Source organism: Odocoileus virginianus, chromosome 3, assembly GCF_023699985.2.
Source record: "Odocoileus virginianus isolate 20LAN1187 ecotype Illinois chromosome 3, Ovbor_1.2, whole genome shotgun sequence".
Classification (NCBI taxonomy): domain Eukaryota; kingdom Metazoa; phylum Chordata; class Mammalia; order Artiodactyla; family Cervidae; genus Odocoileus; species Odocoileus virginianus.
In genome coordinates, this window is record NC_069676.1 from 40,310,257 (window position 1) to 40,328,283 (window position 18,027).

Here is an 18,027-nt window from a genome sequence, read left to right on the forward strand (position 1 = left end):
ATGCACAAATAGAACTTCTGAGTGATACTGAGGACGGGCTGGGGGTTCTCCTCAGTGTGCTCAGGAATTTTTTTTATGTGGGATTTAAGAAGCTGCATGCACTTAAGTGACAGCGGAAAGGAAAATGTAACTGCCGGTCAGTCAGCCATCACAGACTCACTCGTCCCATGGTTACTTCCTGAATTAAGTCAAGACACTGGGGAGTGGCCCTAAAATGATCCAGTTGGTAGGTGGAGCAGTAGGATTATCAGATTTAGCAAACAAAAATGCAGGTTGTCCAGTTACATGAGAGTTTCTGGAAAATTTTGTTAAGTATGTCCCATGTCCCACGGGACAGACTTAGACTAAAATACCATTCATTGTCCATCTGAAATTCAGACTTAACTGTCCTTCTGCATTTTATCTGGCAATACTAGTTGGGGGTACAGATGAGATAAAACAGTGAGCAATGGCCCCTGAGGTCAGTGGCTGGAGCAGAACCAGATGGAGTTGGTGGGGCGGGTGGGGATGGAGGGGACTGTAGGCCTCCAGGGGGAGACACAGGCTCCTACCATCTACCCAGGTGGGATTGGGGGGAGGGGGGCACGTTGCTGCAGTCACCTGGAACCCTGGGACCCTGGAGGGCTTCCGCTTCCACTTCTATCTGGAGGATGGTGTCTTCAGCCTCCTCAAGCACAATGGGGTCCCGTGGGCCCGGCTCTGAGGAGACTGAGGGCACAGGAGACATGCAATCGGAGGGACCGAACTGCCTCTTCTTGTCACAGGAATGCCTGCTCTTGTCCCCAGAAGGGGACCTGTGTGGACACGCGATGGGGGAAGGATGAGGGGCAAGGAAATCTCCCCACCCACAAACCCCCTTCCAACAGGGCCGTCAGATGACCTGACGCTTCTGGACAGCCGGGCATGGGCACGCCCACTGGGCTTGTCACAGCAGCTCATGGGCGCCCTGGTCATCCACCGCTCAGTGACAAGCTGCCCTGAACTCGGTGACGCTGAGCCATCCCATCCCCTTCATCTCACTTGGTTTGTGTGGGTCGGGGTCACACGGGCATAGGGGTGTCCCTACTCCACCCCCTGGATGACCAGACCCTAGGGGCCAGCCTGCAGGTGTCCAGAGGCTCTAGGAGGCAGCCCAGGAGCCAGGCCAGGTCCCACCAGCCTCAGGTCAGCCGGCACCACCTCCCCTGCACAGGATGGGTCGGAGCAGGTCCAAGGGGAAGGGCCTAGGACTCGTCCTCCAGAGACCATCCGAGGATGGTGGGTGTGGTGTAAACCCCCACAATTTAACCTTAAAGCAATGAAATGAGTGCAAGAAACACGCTCACTTTTCTAAAACAAGTAGCTGCTTTAAAGACTTTAGAATGACTTGAGAAAGGCAAGTGGCTTAAAAAATATACAGTCAGATGAGGTAAAAGGCTGAGAAAATGTATGCAAGAACCTGGGCCATGTGCCGCTCCACCAGAGAGGCTGCCCATTTCAGGCCCATTTCTCCAAGGGGCTGGGGCACCAGCAGCAGCACGGGTGGGGGGTACCCCAAAGGTCCCTGCAGAAAGCACTACTCAGATGGCAAGACATGGACACCCCTGAGTGCTGGGGCCACAGGCAGGTGGGCAACTGGCTCAGGTAATGGGGCCCCTGGAGCGCTGCCAGTCCCTGAAAGCCCGACACAGCGGGCAGCATGCTGACCTCCACAGGGCGCCTACCCGGCCTGCCCTCCCTTGAGCCTCCAGAAGGAAAACAAGAGAAGCAATTACCGCTTAACAGGCAGGCACTGTGCCCGGGCCCTGGGGAGCCACATAATCGGTAAGAATGGTTGCTGGCGAGGCAGGACCCCTGGGAGCCACAGCCTGAGCTCCCAAAAACCTGGTGGGGGAGGGGAGGAAGGCAGGGAGGCAGAGAGAAAGAAGAGACAGAGATACTCCTGTGTACAGGAACCCAGGCAGTAGGAAGCAGCCCCCGCCCACGTCCAGTCCACTGCTCCCCACTGGGACGCCTGCAACTGGTAGACAGGAGGTGCTCAATAAATGCTGGCCAAGCAGGAGAGCAACACACACAGGCACAGAACCCCATGCGTGTGAAGGGGGAGGGGCTGTGGGGGGTGGCGCCCAGGACACCGACAAGACACCTGCTGCCCAGGGGGATGTTTCTGGGGCCTGCCCATGTCAGAGACAGCAGTGACAGGTACAGGTGGGGGACCCAAGGCTGACGCCCAGATGGTGTCCTTGACAGTGGCCACTGGATGCCTGGCAGATTCATGTGTCATGTTCTAAAGCACAGAGCCCTCAGATCCTGGACCCTCTGAACTGGGACCTAGGGGTCCTTGGGGTCCTGAGGGGCAGCACTTGCCGTGGTTCTGCCTGGGGCAGGCCCCAGCCTATCAGTCACCACCTTGCAGGGTGATCACATGGCCAGGTCCTCCTCCCAGGTAAATCAACAGGCTCCGAGGGAGAAAGCCTCGACGGCTGGGCTGAGGTGCCAACTTGAGGCTTCAGGCTCTGTCCTCACTGGCCCTGTCGGTTACACGAGTGCTGGCGCAGCAGACAAGGCCCCCAAAGCATAGTTCCAGGGTGGTGGTGTCTAAGAACACCCAACGAAGGTCTGGAGCACGTGGCTGCTCTGTCACCGGCAAGGGGACAGCATGGCTTTCCTGTAAGTTCATTAGGAATCCACTGACATTTTGCACAGCAGAGGAAACCATACACAAAATGAAAGACAACCTACAGAATGGGAGAAAATATTTGGAAACGATGCAACTGACAAGGGTGCAATTTCCAAAATATACAAACGACTCATATAGCTCAATGTCAAAAAACCAACCCAATCAAAAAAATTGGCAGAAGATCTAAAGAGACATTTCTTCAAAGAAGACATATGGGTGGCCAACAGACACACGAAAATGTGCTTCACATCGCTAATTATTAAAGAAATGCAAATGAAAACTACAATGAGGTATCACCTCACACCAGTCAGAATTGCCATAGTTAAAAAGTCTGCAAATTCTGGTGAGGGCATAGAGAAAAGGAAACCTTCCTACATTGTTGGTGGGAATATAAGTTGGTGCAGCCACTGTGGAGAACAGTATGGAGGTTCCTCAGAAAATGAGCATTCTTACTCCTGGGCAAATATCCAGGCAAAATTATAATTCAAAAAGACACATGCACCTCAATGTTCACTGTAGCACCATTCACGGCTGTCAAGACATGGAAACAACCTAAAGGGCTATCAACAGATGAATGGACAAACACATGGTACATATGTATATAATGTAATACTGCTCAGCCATAAAAAAGAATAATGCCATTTTCAGCAACAGTGGTTGGACCCAGAGATTATCATACTAAGTGAAGTAAGTCAGACAAAGACAAATATCACTTGATATCACTTACATGTCAAATCTAAAATATGACACAAATGAACTTATTGACAAAACAGAAACAAAGAATGCCAATTTACAGTACCAGAGGGGAAAGATGGGAGGGATAAATTGGGAGTGTGGGATGAGCAGATACACACTGCTACATATAAGAAAGATGAACAACAAGGTCCTACTGTACAGCACAGGGAACTACATTCAATATGCTGTCATAAGCCATAATGGACAAGGTATGAAAAAGAACATGTGTGTATACATATGACTCAATCACCGTGCTATATGCCAGAAACAACACTGTAATCCTTACTATAATAACTTTTAAAAAATTATCCAACTAATAATTAAAGACCATAACAAGTGAAAAAAAGAAGAAAAGAAAGAAAAAGAATGCACTTACAGGCCGGGATGCAGTCAGGGGTAGCTGTGGGGCATGCGCCACCAGAGCCCCCCACACAGGCAGTTCTTGATCCAGCGCTGTTCCCACTGCTTGACGGCGGTGGTCTTGTTGGGTGACTTGAGCATGGTGACGCAACCGCACCTGCAGATAGAGTAAAAGTGGGTGGGATGCTAGGCAGGCCAGCTGTAGCCACAGGGCCTGGCACATGCTACGCCACCTCAGGAATGGTGTTCCCTGCAACCCTACACCCCCACAGTGAGCTAATTATGCCACATCCTTCCATCCCCACTCAATACCACCCCTCACTTCCCTGAGTGGACAGAGGCTGGGCCAACCTTAGTGGTTGACCCTGGGGTCATCTGGCAGCAAGCAGGACCACATCTGCACAGAGCAGCACTGAGGCGGTCACTCCTCCATTTCTGCCCTTGTCAGGTCACTGGGAGCCCCAAGAGGGCAGGCTTGGGCCAGCCACTCGCCGCCACCCCCCTACCTCGGCCCCACCCTTTATGAAGACCGCCAGGGATACCCGCTCAGGAGCCCCAAGGAGCCCCAGAGAGACACACTCCTGGGACCCTGGCTTGTGGGCTGGGAAGCTGCCGGAGGCGGAGCAGAACCGTGTCTCCTGCAGCTGCTCACCTGGTACAGGCCTTGCAGGCCTCCGTGGGGTAGGCGCCCAGGTGCAGTCTCCGCAAGTGGTCCATCTTGGGCTGGCCAGGCGCCCTGATGGAGATGAGCAGGGGAAAGGCTCGGGGATGTGTACATGCACATATGCACACAAGCACTGGCGCACACGTGCATGCACACACACGCATGCGCACATGCAGACACAAGCGCATGCACACATACAGCCGTACAGGCCGATCTCCTAGAAGCAAAGCGTGTGTGAGAACAGAGAGAATCCAGGAGCCGGGCTTCTACACAACCTCTGTCCACAGGCCCCCACTGAGGGTGGCGCTTGGAGCAGAGTGGGGCAAGCCCATCAGGATTCCTGAGGCTGGGGCACTCGTATCACACAAGTTTGAAAACCGAGAGTGTGAAAGCCCTTTGGCGACCAGCCACCTCTCTGTGTAAAGTGTTTCCTGAAACTCGAGCACAAACCACAGTGTGTGATTCATCAGGCCGTTCCTCCCACGGCTTTAGAGATGAGAAAGAAAATCCGGAAGTGGAGGAGGAAGGCCCAGAGTCTTCCCAGGGGGGAGGGGGGCTGTGGGGACACTAAGGCCCCTCCCCAGTAAAGGACTCTCCCCAGTAAAGGACTACTTGATAATCCATCCCATGACACCTTGAATGGGAGGTGGCCTGTGGGGTCCTAGGTTTGCCTTCTGGCCTGGTGTCTATCTCTGGACTGCACCTCGGAGATTGAGTTTACCTGCCTGTAAAGTGGGGACAAATCCTCCACCCAGGGTGCTGCTCCCTCAGCAGGCCTGGGCTTTCTGGACTCCGCACATTCAAAGAATGGCCCCCGAGGTCACTCCCAGCCAGGTCTGCCTAAGAGTGTTCTGCTTCCTGGGGCTTTGGGACCTGCCAGGCACTCTGGGCTGCAGTGCGATTTATGGTGGGGGCTTGGGGTGTGAACCTGAGCTCCAGAGCGGCTGGAGCCCGAGTAACCAAAGTTGGCGACATGGGCCCTCCATGTGGGCCGAGACAGGCCAGGGGGAAGATGACTTCACTCGGACAAGCAAGGACACAAATCAGTACAAGCCGATGACCTGTACACTTTAGTACAGTATAGTGCCTGGATGGAGGAAGTGACAGGGCAGGGGAGGTGGGTGGGGAGGGGAGGAGTCTGGGGGCAAGGAGGAATATCAGGGGCAAGGGAGGGGAGGAGTACTGGGAGTAGCACTCAGGTCAGGCTGGAAGGAAGCAGCAGGCGCAGCACAGGCACAGGCCCTGAGACAGACATGTGAGGGGGAATGTCAGGCAGGTCTAGGGGAGACCCTTCTGGAAGAAAGGGTATACAGGGCCCTGAGTCAGAGGTGGGTGCGCATACCTGATGAGGCCGTCCAGCTGCAGGCCGGTGGAGCCACCAGGCAGAGCAGGGGCCTTGCCAAAGTGCAGGCGCAGGGGCTGCTTGGGCTGCAGGCGACTGACCAGTCCGTCACTCACAGGCAGCCAGTCAAGGCTGGGGATGAGTAGCTGGCTGGGCAGCAGACAGCACTCATCCACCAGCGCCTCATCTGGCTCACTTGTGGGACCCTCGTCACGACCTGCAGGGGGAGCAGGGGACACAGGACATCATGCTTAGCGCCCCTGCCCACCAGGAGGCATCACAGCCTCCTTTAGGCTCACAGAGTGCCAGGTGCAGGCCCTAGCCCTGCCCTGACTTCGTGAGGAGCCTGGGAAGCTCCTCCCCCTTCTTGGGCCTGGTCCTTTCCTCTGTAAAATGGGGACCCACTTATTTTCATTTAAAAAATGTGCAGCAAGTCCTGGGTGCCCTTCTTGGCATCAGGGAGCAACAATGACAGAGCCTGGTCCCAGAAACACGACACAGAACAACTAGGAGCTTAAGAGTGGCTGAGGTTTACTGAGCACCCACGCTGTGCCTGGATCTGTGCCAGGTGCTGGGGAAGCAGTAGGGGGGCCACAACAGAGCAAATTTGACCTATGGGAGATTATATTATGGTGGGGGGACTCAGCCAGGGCTTGTATTTTGGTGGGGAAATGAGAGAAGAGGAGCAGGTGTCTTACAGCAGATCCAGAGCTTGGTGAGCAGGCGAAAGAGCAGGGACATGCTGTCCTGAGTGTCTGAGGTAGCCGTGTACACAGGCAGGCAGCTGGGCTTCAGCAGGCCCCAGATGCGGATGACAACCATCAGCTCTCGCAGCATGCCCAGTGATGTGCCATCCCGCAGGAAACTGTGGCCTGGTCGCAGCGGGGAGCCCTATGGGGAGGAAGGTTCTGTTTGTGCGCTTTCATGTTTCAGCATTCCAGGACCTCTGTGAGTTGGCGTCAGATGGCCTTTGGGGAGGGGTGGGGCCAAGGAAGTGGGGCTTCTGGGAAGAGCTGAGCCGGAGGAGGTGGGGTGGAGGGGCACACCTGGTTGGGCAAACTGGCCAGGAGGTAGAGCACAAAGTCGCCCACCCACTGCAGGAGCTGCTGCAGTGCCTGGAGCGTGTTCATGTCCAGAACGAACTCTTCCGTCTTGAGGTTGATCATGACCTTGTCAATGTCTGGGAGGGGACAGACAGTCAGGGGAGGTTGGGACCTCAAACGGGGGCCCTGGAGGGCAGGGCTGGAGGGAGAGGCTCCAGATACCCACCACAGGACTTCAGGACACCCCGACGCCCCTTGGACCCCTTGTGCAGGACAACCTGGAGTTCCTGCCAGCCTCCAGGCGCCCATACATACAGTGCCCCTGGGGATGCCACCCAGGCTGCCTCATCTTTGTTCCCAGTAACAGCCACCATGTGTCCCCACAGGCAGTGGTGGTGGGAGGGCTGCACATGCGAGACACCTGAGAGATCCTCCCTGGCAGACAGCGAGGGCACTTGGAGGGTGGGGGTGGGACCCAGGATGCCCTGCAGGGTGGACCCACCAACGTCTGTGATCTTGGCACAGATTTCGGTCAGCCGGTCGCCAGGACTTTTGTCAGGTGTGTTGAGCACGTGCGGGCGCAGCAGTGACTTGAGCGTGGAGCTGATGGCGATGAGGAAAAGCTTTGCGTGGTAGTCGCATACGCGAGTCACCGTGCAGGGAGACAGCTTGCACAGTGAGGCCTTCATGGCCAGGATCCGGGTGGACAGGACCTGGGGGCCAGGACGTGAGCGGGTGGAGCCTGCGCCTCGGGGTGGGGCCAGAGCAAGGCGCTGGGCACAATGGGCAAGGGGCTAAACCTCTGGACCTTGCCCTCCTTCTGGAAAAATCAAGTAGAACCTTCCCTCACAGGACAGCAGGGTTTCAACCTGTGGGTGGGTCTGCCCTGGGGCTGAAGGGCCGCATCTGGGATCCCGAATCGGGAGTCAAAGGGCCACATCTGGGATCCCTAACGATTTTGGGGTGCCTGGCATGAAGTGGGTGGGGGCAGGGATGCTGCTCTGCCCCTTACCCCACCTCGTTCCTTGACCCTGATGTCTCCCGGGATGCCATGACTGAAGGACTGCAAGCATCAACATGCTCACACACAGCTCAGCTGAGCACTGAGCGGTTGGTCACTAGCGGGGTTCCTGGCTCTGAAGCCAGCTCCCTCCTGTGCAGTTCACGCTGGCAGCACCCTCTCACATCTGAGCCCTCTCATGTCTGAGCACCGGACGTCTGAGCCCTCGCACATCTGAGTGGGCTGCTAAAAACCATGAGACCTCTCCTTCCTATTTCCTCCTGGTGTTGGAGACTGGGGCACAGAGGACAATTCCGGATTCCTAGCAGTGCTGACCTCAGGGAGGCTGTAGGTTTGCAGTTACGCCCAGTGGCGTCTGGGGGATCATTTCTCCCTGCCCCTCCCATCTTTAAAACTCGAGGTCATTGTTCTTAACACAGGGGCAAAGGCCTCCACTGACACGCAGAGGCAGGTGCAGCCAGGCCCGCAACCGTGCCCTCCCGGGCTGAGAAGGCAGCGAAGTGGGCCATCTGACCCACAGGGAGGAAGGGGGCCCTAGGGGAGGGAGGGGATGAGCTGGCACCTGCTGCAGCTCGGCCTTCTGGCGCGTGTACTCCTCGTGCAGCTTCTCCACCAGGCTCTGCACCATGCCAGGCTGCACGTGCAGCAGGATGTCCCACCAGTCGTAGCCGGTCACCATGCAGTACTCCAGCAGGAAGAGCAGGTGCCGCAGGGCCAGCCCCACATCCAGTGAGTGGCCCATGGATGGCGAGATACGTAACATGCTCAGCTGTGGGCAAAGGACGGGGCGTGAGAGGCGGGGTCTTGAGGGGATGGGAGTCTGAACGCCAGGGACAAGGAGGGCTCAGCCCATGTGGGGTCCTGGCCTGCCTGATCTCCTGTCACATGGGAGGGTTACAGAGCCACAGCCTGTCCAGGTGGCATGAACGGAGCCCTTCCCACCAAGGGTGCGCCTGTGGGGTGGCAAGACCTCCAAGTCTACCTGGGGGCCACATGGTCCTCCCCACCATGCCAAACCCATCCGTACCCCGCCCACCCAGAATGCTGAGGGCAGGGCCAAGTAGGTGCACTGCCCGATAGCTACTTCCTGGGGAGTAGGGGGCACATGCATGTGTGAGCAAGTGTGTAAACACATGTAGATGTGTGTAAGCAAGTATGAGTGGGTGTGAGAGGCACCTGTCCTCCTGACAGGCCACGGCCGGGTTCCTCTTAGAGCCAAGAGGCCAACACAGGGCACCTGCTGCACATGTGGGGGAAAGGTGTGGGGGGGGGGGTCGGAACTAGAACCCGACATGTGAGGAGAAGCCACCCTAAGGGCCCCCACCTCCTGCGTGACCCCCGCAGGCCACAGGCCTCACCCTGCAACAATGACCGCACCCCACAGACAGAGGCACGGGGCTCCCCTCACTTTTGGCACCCCTAGCACAGCACTGACCCTGCCGTGGTTGTCAATGCCCACGAGGGCCAGGGAGGTCCAGGAGAGTTGCATGGCCTTGAAGTGGACGGCGGGGCCTGTGGTCCGGGGGCGCTTGAGAGCCGGCTCGTCCACGGGGCGCGGGGCGGCGGAGCTGTAGAAGATGGCCATGGTCTGCAGCGAGAGCCGGTGCACGATGTGGACACTGCCGTCGTGGAAGGCCAGGGCCAGCCCTGGGGGCACATGCAGGTCAAGCGGCCGAGCCCAGCCTTGGACAATGGGAAGTGGCTGTACCGTGCCCAGCTTGTTAGCAACCTCATAGCCTTTCAAGCTCACTGGATATCAAGAGCAGTGTCCTCACCCCCATTAGGACTGACATAACACTGGGCCAGGTTCCCATGACACTGAGACTGGAGGTGAGGTCACAGTGCATTCCTCCCTCTGACCCCCAGGAACCCCAAGACACTGTACCGAGGCCAGGGTAGAACTGGGTGTCACTGGCCACCTTCAGGTCAGTGTTGGTGAGCGAGATGGGCAGCTTGGGCAGCGCCACAGCAGACACACGGTCCAGGTCATTGGTGGCCGAGAGAATCCGCCATTTGAGAATTGTGGGCTGTTTGTCGCCAACTGAAAGGGGGTGTGGGGGACAAGGGGCAACAAAATGAAGATGAAACTGAAACACAACAAGGGTGGACTGGACCCAGCGCCCTTCCCCTCCTGGGGGCCCCAGCTAGCTCATAGGAGCATGGAAGGGGGGTGGGGGGGCCCCCACAGGGCCTGGTGGGCCTTCACAGGGATGGGAAGAGGTGTCTGCCTGGGCAAGAGGCTGTCAACTTACGGGGGTGGCCACCTTGTACCCTCAAAGGAGCCAACACGCCAAGGAGGGGAACCCATCCCAGACCTTGCTGCCATACAAACCCCACAATTCTCCTGTGGACTTGGCTGGTCTGCACAGGGTTCTCTGACCCTGTGGTCCGAGAGGTCCTGGGTGGACCCCAGCTCTCCTCAGGAGGTGGACAGACAGGCCCCTCCCGGCACCCACACCCTCAGTGCCACAACAAAGCCCCCCAGCAAGAGGCGGGGTGGTTTCCATCCATCCGGGCTTGGTCCCTGCATGCTGTGGGCATGATGTGGGCAGAGGTGCCTGGACACTAAGGTGACTCTGAGACAAGCCCAGGCACCCAGCCGGTGGCCAGCATTCCAGCTGCCCTGGGGGGCCAGCAGACTCAGGGAAGCTGGCCAGAGTAGTGAGGCAGCCCGACCCAGGAGTGTTCAGCTGTGTTTGTGAGAGTTTGAGGCTGGCTGTGACAGCACGCCTCTGTGCCCACCTGTCCTGAGAGCTCTGCCCCAGACATCTCAGCATGAGGGGTCTCCTGGAAAATGTCATGCCACAGGGAGACGGAGGCCCAGAGAGGGGCGGCACTGAGCAGAGCTGTCAAGGTGACAGCCATGGCGGTACCCAGAGAGGGCGTACGTTCAGGCCAGGCCCGCACCAGCCGCCCACACTGGCTTCCTGACAGCCTTGGCCGTTACTAGGTCACAGAGGAGAGTGGCCGCTGTCAGAGGCTGCACAGCTTGCCTGAGTCTACCTGGACCCACTGTCCACCCAAGTCAGGCCACCCCCTCTACTGTAGGCTGGACGGTGGCTGGTAGAGTGGGGCCCGGGGGAGATCAGTGTGGGCAAAGGTGAGGAGGAAGGGACAGGAGAGGCAGGTCTAAGAGCCCACAGGGCTGCAAGGCTGGGACAAGGGGTGGGGTGGGGCTGCAGGTGAACTCAGCAGAGACCCTTCAGCACCTGGATGCCTGCCTCGGGAAGAGGCTCCACCAGGACGGGAGGGCTTTCTGCGTGAAGTCTGGTCCTACTGTGACAAGGTCCCAGGGCGGGACTGCAGGGCAGGTGGGGAGCAGGGCCAGCCTGGGACTCGAGAAGGGCCAGGACCCCACTTAGGAGGTGCAGCCCGACCATCCTCACACACCTCCTCTGGGGCCGTGTGGAGCAGCGTATGTAACCCACCTGCGGGCGGATGGATCTCAGGGGCCTCTTGACTCAGGCCAGTCACTCCAGGGCCATAAGCGCTACTGGCAGCGGGAACGCCCCTGGGCTATGTGGCCGTGGTTCACCCCCGGCATCTCAGCCACATGGTTGTCAGGAAGCAGGCCCCTCTGGTGGGGATGTGGGGCTCCGCGTGAGTGCAAGGTCAGAGAGGGAGGGAGAGGTGGGCACGTTCTAGCAAACTCAGGTCACCCCTGCGCCGCCTCGCTATACCGAGGGTAGTCTGAGTGTGCCTGGCCACCTGGGTGACTCACCAGCCGGTGAGAGCTGCTGGAAAATATTATTCACAGGGAGCCCCTCCTTGCGCAGTGACCAACACTCCACCACACTGCTCGTCTGGCTGGATGCACACAGCAGCACCTAGGGGTGGATGCGTGGTGAGGGGCCTAGAACAGCCCATGGCCTCTGCGGGGTTCTAGCTCGTCTTGGAGCTCACATGCCATTGTGAGTCCAACCCAGGTCTGCCTGGCCTGCGTCTGCATCTGCCCACCCATTGCCCACACTCCCCTGGGGAGTGCTGTGCTGTGCTAGGGGCAGTTATCCATGGTGCCCTGGCAGGAAACAAAGGTACTAGGGAAACACATCAGGGACTGGTGAAGCTAGGGCTGGTCAGCACAAGGCTATGAGGGACCTCAGAGAACTTGGTGCAGGTAGCTCAACTTTGCCCCCAGAGACCCCCCCCCCATCCTGGTCTTGGGACCTGTGGATACATCACCTTATGGGGCAGAGGGGACTTGGCAGCAGGGATTAAGCTAAGGCCCCTGAGATAGGGATGACCCTGGATTCCCCAGGGGGAGTCATCACAGGGTCTTTATAAGAGGGAGGCAGAGAGTCAGAGGCAGAGAGACGGGAAATTTGCACTGTTGGCTGTGAAAATGGAAAGAAAGGCCATGAGCCAGGGATGCGGTCTCTCTATAAGCTGGAAAAGGCAGGAGCCTCTGGAGGGAGCAGTCCGGCCCAGGTGTGGGTTTAGCCTCGAGGTGGCGGGGCGGGCTCACCTGCTCTGACATGTCGCGGGCCAGGAACTTGAGGTGGGTGATGGCGGGCAGCCGGTCGCGGCGGCTGAGATCAGTGGTGCAGCGCATGAAGAGCGAGGGCAGGAGCTCGGTGTCGATGCGGCACTTCTCGTTGACCACGCTCACGCACACCTTGTACAGCTGCACCGGTGATGCGCTGCTGCCATCCGCTGTGGCCACCACGATGTTGCCACCACCTGTGAAGGCGATGTCGGCCAGAGCCACGCGGCCGCGCAGCCGGCACAGGCTCTCAGTCGAGGTGAGCACCTGCCCGCTGGGCTTGAGCAGGGACACAGTGACCAGGCCGCTGACCGTGACAGCGATCCAGCCCTCCATGGGCTTGCCCCCGAACAGTGTGAGCGATGGTGAGAACTTGACGCGGGAGAACTTTTCCCCGAAGCTGGAGGCACCAGACTGTGAGGGAGGGGAGGGGTCAGCTGCAGGGGGGTGGGGGCGCCCAGGTCACGCTCGGCCTTTAGGGGTCTATCTTCATGGCCCGAGGAACCCCTCCTGGGAACCGCACCCTCAGGAACACAGAGGAACCAGGCAGCAGAAGCCTCAAGAGCCCAAGCCTGAGGTCAGATTCGGCTTCAGCCACTGAGCACTGGGTGACATGGGCCTCTCTGACCTTCAGTGTCCTTGTCTGCATGTCCAAGGACACGATAAGGAGGACACAGCTAGATACACAAGGGACAGCAGTCAGCCGTGTTTTCTTTAGGGCCAGATAGACGTCCAGTGTTCTCAAGTGCTCAGTTCAGCCACTCGGGGCTCCTTGTGTGGGCAGTGTGGAGCATGGCCTGAGCCAGTGCACAGAGCAAGCCAGGTGCAGACAAGAATCAAGGGCTGTCACCACATCAACCACGTAGGAGCTGCTGGCAACACAGAGGCTGACAACTGGGTGGCAGGTGTGACGGCCTGGCCCCATGAGAGGAGGAGCCAAGCCCTCCGTGGGCTTGAGGCCTGCTCCCCCAGGCAGGACACCCACCTTTTCCACGTGCAGGGCCAGTTTCACGCCGTTGTGCAGCCAGGACAAGGCCACGATGGGGTCCCCTTCCACCACGCTGCCCACGGGGCTCTCCCAGCTGTTGGCCAGGTGGTCAGCCATGCTCCAGCACTTGATCTGCCCATCAGCATCAGCTGACAGCAGACGCGAGCCTGGGGGGAAAGGGGGAGATTGGGCAAACCTGCGTCACAAGCCCAATCCCTGCAGTTCATCAGGGTTGGGCGGGCTGGCCTGGAGGTCGTAAAGCAAGGAACCAGCACAGGCGAGTCCAGAAACAGGGGCGAGAAGAGCAGAAGCCTCAAAGGCACAGGTCAGGGTTTCAGGTCCCAGCTCTGAGCCCAGGGCCAAGGCCAGGAAGACAGAGAAGGCAGCCCTGGCATTCAGGGTGGCAGGCCGCCCTCACCGGACTGGTCCCACTCCAGGCAGGTGATGGCCTCGCTGTGCTCTGAGCGGATGGAGTGCACGTCCCAGGGATGCTCAGTATCCAGGATGTGGATCATGCGGGTCAGGTCTGCGAGGGACAGTGAGGTCAGTGTGGCAACAACGGCTTGGTGCCTGACCACCCCAGGGGATCGGGATGTCGAAGCCGATCAGGAAGCGTCAAAGCCTGGCTGCAGGGACTCCAGAAAAAGATTTATACACAGGCAGCCCGAGGGGAGACAGCAGGCCCATGACCCCGCCTCCTGTGAGGTTACAACTGTGCTTTCAAAATGGACCCAAAACAGTAACAGCAGGTGTTGCTCCATGGAAGGTTAGGGTTCTCCTCATCCTTAAGTTTCACGTTTTCCTAATTCCCTCTAAGAAGTGCATATTGTTCTGTGGTGGGAAGAATACCAGCCCTGCGGCAGAGTGCACCGCAAAGGTGGTGGTGACACATGCGGCTGGAAAACTCCTGAAGGAGCCTCAGCAAGCCACAAGCGGTCACCGTCCTCCCTCCCCAGTGCCCCGCAGCCGTGGCCATTCCTCAAGGTTATCTCTGTGCCCCTCAGCACCTCCGTCTCAGAGGAGGAAACACCATGGGAGCTGGGGGGGAGGGCCCTATGAGGGGGCCTGGGATGGGGGGTGACACACCCTGGTCATCGCTGCGCAGGTCCGTGGTGAAGGCGATGAGGTTGCGGCAGGACCAGGTGCAGGCCAGGGGACCCTGAAGGGCAGTGGGTGCTCTTGGGCCATTTTTCCCACTCACAGATGTAAGCTAGGTCCATGGCGCCCAGCTGCCAAGGTCATACAGGGAGGACAGTCACCAGCTCCTACAAGAGGGAAGACAGGCTTGTCATCCATCCTCACAAGGTGACTGCAGGGCCCCGAGTGCAGTGGTGGATGCTGGTTACCGCGGGGGACAAAGTGGACTCAACCCCTGCCCAGTGTGTGGCCGGGGAGCTGCGTTTTACACAAGCATGGCCAGGGATCAATCCATGCAGCTGGGAGGAAGAGCATGTCAAGTGGAGAGAACAGCCAGTGCAAAGGCCCAGAGGCTTGACTGAGTCTGGGGTGCTCAAGCAGTGTCAGGCCGCAAAGCAGGAACAGAGTGAGTGTGGGGGCGGGGGTGGAGCAAGGTAAGGATGGGGAGGGGATGAGGTGGGTCTTGCAGGGCCTGGGGGTTTCACCTGGAGGGAGATGGGAGCCCCAAGAAGCCTGTTTCTGTTTCACAGGTCCCTCTGGCTGTCTGGAAGGCACGGCTCAGGGATGGGGTAGAGGTGATGGCACTGGTTCAGGTGCACAGTGACGGGGACAGTGTAAGCTGTGACAAGAGGTAGGACCCAGGTCTACTCTTAAGAAGGAACCCGTGGACACAGGAGAACCAGTGAGGCTGCCTTAGACAGAGGCAGGAAGGCAGGGTGGGGGTTAGGCAGCAACTTGGGGCCTGGCTTCCAGAGGGACCGAAAGGGACAGTGAAGGCTTTCTCAGCAGGCTCTTAGCGCCCAGGCTCTTAGCGCCCAGCAGCGACTAAGGTTATTTCCTTTCACCTTCCCAATCACACTACCCGCTGCTCCTTAAAGCCCCGCCCCAGAACACTGAGGCCCCGCCCACAAGCCCAAGCAGCAGTCTTTTTAAGCTCTGTCCCCAAAGCCCTCCGGCCCCACCCCTACAAAATGTGCTTTCAGACCCCACTCTCAATTTGTCCCTGGCGTCCCCAGGCCCGGCCTAGGACCAAAGTCTTCAAAACAATCCCAAAGCCCCTTTTCCACACACCAGGCCACCCAGGACCCTCCCCAACCCACCCGACAGTCCCTAAGCCCCGCCTCAAATGCATCCCAGGCCCTCCCCGGGGAGGTACAACCTTAGGCCCTCCCCGATTTTCCACCGCCCACCCCAGGACGCTTCAAGTCACCCTAAATTTCCGCCACGACCCCCCAGACCACGCCCAGCGCACTCAGGGAGCGTACCCAGCACCCCCTGCTCTCCAGGACCGCCCTCTGACTCCACAGGCCCTGCTCCGACTCACAATCCCAGCAGCCTCGGCGCCATCCGGAGGCTGGCCGACTGCCCAAGCACCTAGCCCTGCACTCACTGGACCAGCCTGTACGCCCACCGAGAAGGAGGCTGCCGTCTGCATTCGCTCTAACACCCCGGCTCCAGCGCCGCCATCTTCCCAGAACCAACTAGTCTCCCGCGCAGCCCGGCTGCTTCCCGGAGACTTCTGGGACGGCAGTGGCTCCGCCCCGCTTCCGGGGTATTTTGCATACGACCGTGGCTTTCCAACAGACATCTGCGTTATATTTGGTGGAAACAACAGTTTCTCAATTTAAGTGAATAATCGCCTTAGATTAAGCTACGATTGAACTAATTTCGTAAAGGAAAGGGGGAAATTGGCGGATTGGTTTTTAAATAGAATTCACCATCACCGTAAAGTATTTGATTCTGTCTACTATAAATAGTTCTGCCGTCTCAGCACAGTTTGTGCTCGCTTCGGCAGCACATATACTAAAATTGGAACGATACAGAGAAGATTAGCATGGCCCCTGCGCAAGGATGACACGCAAATTCGTGAAGCGTTCCATATTTTGCCTTTTTTCCACGATATCTAGCCAAGGTGTTGTTAACTCCTTCATAAGCAAGGTAACAACACATCAAGGTCCTGTAGAGTCAGTCTCCATCCTCAATTCCTCCTCCAAAAGCTGTCGGACTCTCCCCAGTTTGTAATGTCTTTTCCATAAAGACCTGGGATTGATTGCAGGGAAGGGTACACTAAACAGAAGGCAACACCTGAACAAAGGTCTGGGGGCCGGGCTGTCTAGGGACGCGGGGTGTGGAAAACCCACACAGCCAACCAGGACCCTGGGCAGGACAGAGTCCGCGTGGGTCTGGAGGCAGCGTGTGGGCTTGCCCTGGGCCCCACATCCGTGCCCTGAGCCCCAGCCGGTCTTCTCAGTTCAGTTCAGCCGCTCAGTTGTGTCCGACTCTCTGAGACCCCATGGACTGCAACATGCCACGCTTCCATGTCCTGTCCATCACCAACTCCCGGAACTTGCTCAAACTCATGTTCATCGAGTCGATGATGCCATCCAACCATCTCATCCTCTGTTGTCCCCTTCTTCTCCTGCCTTCAATCTTTCCGAGCATCAGGGTCCTTTCCAGTGAGTCAGTTCTTCGAATCAGGTGGCCAAAGAATTGGAGCTTCAGCTTCAGCATCAGTCCTTACAATGAATATTCAGGACTGATTTCCTTTAGTTGACTGGTTTGATCTTGCAGTCCAAGGGACTCTCAAGGGTCCTCTCCAATACCACAGTTCAAAAGCATCAATTCTTCAGGGCTCAGCTTTCTTTATGGTCCAACTCTCACATCCATACTGGAAAAACCATAGCTTTGACTAGACTGACCTTTGTAGGCTTTTTAATACACTGTCTAGGTTGGTCATAGCTTTTTTTCCAAGGTCAAGCTTTTTTTTCTAACTTTTCCCCCAAGTCTTTTAATTTCATGGCTACAGTCACCATCTGCAGTGATTTTGGAGCCCAAGAAAATAAAGTCTGTCATGGTTTCCATTGTTTCCCCATCTATTTGCCATGAAGTGATGGGACCTGATGCTAAGATCTTAGTTTCTTGAATGTTGAGTTTTAAGCCAGCTTCTTCACTCTCCTCTTTCACTTTCAAGAGGCTCTTTAGTTCCCCTTCACTTTTTGCCCATAAGGTGTCCTCTGGGCACTGGAAATTCAGTGCCCTTGGCAGGTGGGGAAACTCCAAGCTGGTTATTCAAGTATTAATATTTCTTTGTGTCCTCCTAACAAGTGCTTTGGGCTTTGCTGGTGGCTCAGAGGTTAAACTGCCTGTCTGCAATTTAGGAGACCTAGGTTCAATCCTTGGGTTAGGAAGATTCCCTGGAGAAGGAAATGGCAACCCACTCCAGTATTCTTGCCTGGAGAATCCCATGGACAGAGGAGCCTGGTGGGCTACAGCCCATGGAGTCACAAAGAGTCAGACTCACTGAGTGACTTCACTTTTTTTAACAAGCCCTTGGGAGTTCCATTATTTAGTATCTACATGTAAAACTTTTTCAATACTTGTTAAAATAGAAGACAGCAAACACAGCACCCACATCTTGGTTTCTAAAACATGCCCCCAGGGAAAGGAACCAGGCTCCTTGGCAAAACGGCTGGTTCTAGGATGAAGCAGGAATATACCAAGAAGCCCTGTGCATCTCGTAGCAGCGTAAAGTAAGGCCGTTTCTCAAATAAATAAATATAGAGGTGCCTCAGTGAGACACAGGAGCCATTGAAGG

The 18,027-nt window shown here is 57.2% G+C and overlaps 1 protein-coding gene and 1 non-coding gene across 2 annotated transcripts; one reads left to right on the forward strand and one right to left on the reverse strand.

Annotated features, from left to right (window-relative positions):
- Nucleotides 1–368: 368 nt before the first annotated feature.
- Nucleotides 369–15,956, reverse strand: MED16 (mediator complex subunit 16). The gene is given in 18 exon segments (XM_020890283.2): nucleotides 369–2,647; nucleotides 3,771–3,911; nucleotides 4,407–4,490; nucleotides 5,761–5,977; nucleotides 6,459–6,651; nucleotides 6,807–6,940; nucleotides 7,306–7,516; nucleotides 8,387–8,593; nucleotides 9,260–9,471; nucleotides 9,710–9,865; nucleotides 11,546–11,651; nucleotides 12,290–12,721; nucleotides 13,293–13,462; nucleotides 13,714–13,821; nucleotides 14,382–14,454; nucleotides 14,456–14,560; nucleotides 14,918–15,051; nucleotides 15,698–15,956. Coding segments are annotated over 15 exon segments (2,490 nt in total). The 5' UTR covers nucleotides 14,516–14,560; nucleotides 14,918–15,051; nucleotides 15,698–15,956; the 3' UTR covers nucleotides 369–2,647; nucleotides 3,771–3,784.
- A 255-nt stretch (nucleotides 15,957–16,211) lies between these two features.
- LOC139034600 (U6 spliceosomal RNA) lies at nucleotides 16,212–16,318 on the forward strand. The gene has a single exon (XR_011487123.1). It is a non-coding gene; the product is annotated as a U6 spliceosomal RNA (small nuclear RNA).
- Nucleotides 16,319–18,027: the final 1,709 nt, after the last annotated feature.